The 3,393-nt window shown below is 54.1% G+C and overlaps 1 protein-coding gene across 1 annotated transcript; it reads left to right on the forward strand.

Annotated features, from left to right (window-relative positions):
* Positions 1-789: 789 nt before the first annotated feature.
* LOC118678564 lies at positions 790-1,057 on the forward strand. The gene is given in 3 exon segments (XM_036354384.1): positions 790-838; positions 841-915; positions 918-1,057. Coding segments are annotated over 3 exon segments (264 nt in total).
* Positions 1,058-3,393: the final 2,336 nt, after the last annotated feature.

Below are 3,393 nucleotides of genomic sequence, written 5' to 3' on the forward strand. Positions count from 1 at the left end.
TGTGTGTGTGTGTGTGTGTGTGTGTGTGTGTGTGTGATGGGGACTGCAGTCTAGGGCAGCGGTTCTCAGGGTGTGTCCCCTGGGCCAGCAGAGGTGGCAGTCACCTGAGAGCTTGTTAGGAATGTGAAATCTGGAGCCCCCTCCGGGCTGACTCCATCGGAAACTCTGGGAGCAGCACCCAGCAGTTTGTGTTTAACAAGCAATCCTGGGAAGTCTGAGGCATGTTCAAGTCTGATCTGGTCTAGATGAGTGATTTTTCCACGTTTTTAAGTGACACAAATGTTTTCTTCTAACAAACATCCCGAGAAAGCAGGTCCCACAAGCAGGCAAAAAAAGACAGAAACCAAGGCCCAGGGCTCTGTCCGCTCTCCCTTTCCTTGCCCCCTTGAAGGCCAAGGCGCTGCCAAAGCTCGCTGCCCTGTGTGGATCCCTCCTGCCAAGCAGGGCTCCCCCTCCTACCTGCCTCCCTCCCTCCCAGCCTCCCTCCCTGTTTACATGCTCCGTAAAGTATGGATTTGCTGTGGCCTCTGCGAGACCTGCTCTACTTCTTCTTCCCTCCCTGATATTTTTGAGAATAGCCTGTAATTCACTTAATTACTTCCCAGAGCACGGATCCGGGGGCCACGGCACCGCACAAGGCAGGGGAGCGGAGACAGGTCCTCGGAAGCCTCTTTCCAGAAAATCTAATTACATCATTGAGAAATCTCCTGTCCTGAGCAGCCTCCGCCACCGCCATCCATTTGCATATTCTATATGCCAGCGCGGGAACTCCTGGGCCTGATTTGCATAATGCTGCTACTGGGGCCCGCGTGGCTCCTGAACCCCAATGCAGCCGGAGCGGGAAGCAATTATGAAGCCGTAGACATTGGCAGGGAGAGTGGCCTCGAATGGATTTCCACTCCAAACCTCACTCACCGCCCGAGGCCTGGAGCCCAGGCTGAAGGTGGAGCCGAAGGCCAGGAAAATCGGCCGGTCGCTCTCTTCAGGTTGCCTCTCGAGCCAGGCCCAGGCCCCGGCCCGATGGGAGCGAGCGGCTTTGGTTTTCCGAGGCCGATGAGGGGAGCAATCTGGTCCCGGTTCCACAGGTAAATGCGTTTCTTGGAAGCTTTCGTCACGCTGCCTTTGCCAGCTCATCCCTGCCCCTTCCACACACCAAAGAGACAGGTCGGCAAGGGTGTGCCTACCTTCTTGCCTACAACCAACCAGAAAAAGCTTAATTTAAATTAAAAAAAAATGGCAAAGTCCCGGTTGGAAAAAGGTAAGTGGAAGTAAGGATTCGCTCATGCCATGGTGGTCTTGCTTAAAATCTCGTCATCTCCACACTCGTGCCAGCTGGGAAGGTGGGCTCTTCCCTACTGTGAGCCTCTAGTGGGACAACCTGTACCCTTGGGCTCGGGGTCTCAGACCAGGGGGTCTGTGATGTGATGTTCCAGGGTCCAAGAGTCACTCCCTGTAGTTCCTGGACCTTCCGGAGCTGTGAACTTGACCTCTGAGTCATTGCACGACCTGCCACTCCCCATCTCGGGAGCCCATAAAGAGCCGCTATTGGCTATGCAGTCGCCAGCTTGGTTTTACTCCCGTGTCCGGCTGAGAGGTCTCCTCCAGTGCACGATGCTCAAAGAGCAAGCCTTGAGCCCTGAGTGGTCTCCTGTTGGGAGTTTGGACCCAGCCCTTCCTGACAGTTTTCAAACCACGTTCATTCACGGAACGCCCAGCCAGAAACCCACCTGTCCACATCTGTAGGTACATACCACGATTGCTTGCCAGGTGACGTCAAATAGAGTGCTGGCTGCCCTTGACAAAAGTATTGACAAGACAGGCCCTGGCTGCTTTGGCTCAGTGGGTAGAGCGTCGGCCTGCAGACTGAAGGGTCCCAGGTTCTGGTCAGGGCACATGCCCAGGTTGCAGGCTCGATCCCCAGTAGGGGGCATGCAGGAGGCAGCGGATCAGCGATTCTCTCTCTTCTCCTTTCCTCTCTGTCATCAATAAAAATATATCTTTTTTAAGTATTGATACAACAGGACATCATCATGCAACTTGTGGAAAGCTGACGGAGGTTGACCTGGGCGTTCCTGCTTGTATTTAATAATAAATGGATGGTGCAGCTTTAATATTTCCAAACCAGCATCTTTGGTGTCTGAGGAAATGGAAAAAAAAAACATTTGAAAACCGCCAGTTTCACTTAGGGCCGCCTCCGTGTCGAAAATTGGTGGAACTCAGCAGCTCCGAGATCATCCGTGGCATGGAAGGTTCACCCCAGCCAGGCCCGGAGCAGGGAGCCAGCTGTTGGAAACTCAAAGCAGCAGGTTCTTAGCTGAGGAAAAACAGCCCGTCGCTTCCCTTGCGAGGAGGTGCCATCTCCTTAAAAGACCTCAACGTTCTGTCCTCGGCACTGGCTGTCTCGCGACAGGAATGTGGAGGGAACTCACTTTTTCCATGATCGCATCCAGCGTTTAATTGTTTCTCCGGAGAAAAAGGAGATTGCTCCTGACTAGCCAAACCCGGGGCTCCAGAAGCACAAATGGTGACTTTTCCAGGGGAAATTGTTTTGGTGCATAACTGGGGCTCGCGCCCGAGAGCCACAGGTGGTCTTAACGTCAGCATTCGGGGTTTAGACACGGGTAAGTCCTCAGGCAAGTCCTTTACCATATCTGTTGGCCGATGTCAGGGGGGACCATAACAGTGCCCACGCCATTGTAGTCATGGTGGGGGGCGGGGGGCGGGATTCGATGAGATAATGCATAAGAACTGAGCCACACGAGGGTAAGTAACCTGCCCCGAGTCACAGATCGGAAGTGGTCCAGGCAGGATTTGAACTCGGGTGTGTGTGTTCAGCCATCTGATCTCACGCTGCCCCCTCTCATGACACAGGGATGCTGATGGCTGGCGCCGATGACAATCCAGTCTCGGGTTAGTTGCCTTTCTGGACTGAGCTGCTGGGAGGGGCTGGGTAGCAGGTCTTCAAAGGGAACGTGGGGTTCACCACACTGGTCCCCTCCTTTAGACACAGAGCTCAGCACTATACTAAGTGGCCCCAGGAAAGGGCCAGCTTTCCCTTCGATTGCCATGGGAAGGTGGGTAATTACAGTTTAAAAAAAAGCGGGGGGTGGGGGGGGGTGGGCGGAGTCTGGCTTAGCTCAGTGGTTGAGTATCGACCTAAGAACCAGAAGGTCATGGTTCGATTCCCGGTCAGGGCACATGCCCGGGCTGCCGGCTCGATCCCCAGTGTGGGGCGTGCAGGAGGCGGCCAGTCAATGATTCTCTCATCACTGATGTTTCTATCCCTCTCTCTCCCTCTCCCTTTCTCTCTGAAATCAATGCAAATATATTTTCTAAAAAAAGGAGGGCTGGAATGGCAAGGACAGTAAATGGCATTGTGCCCCCAGCCCCTGG

This window comes from Myotis myotis, unplaced genomic scaffold, assembly GCF_014108235.1.
Source record: "Myotis myotis isolate mMyoMyo1 unplaced genomic scaffold, mMyoMyo1.p scaffold_m19_p_20, whole genome shotgun sequence".
Classification (NCBI taxonomy): Eukaryota; Metazoa; Chordata; class Mammalia; order Chiroptera; family Vespertilionidae; genus Myotis; species Myotis myotis.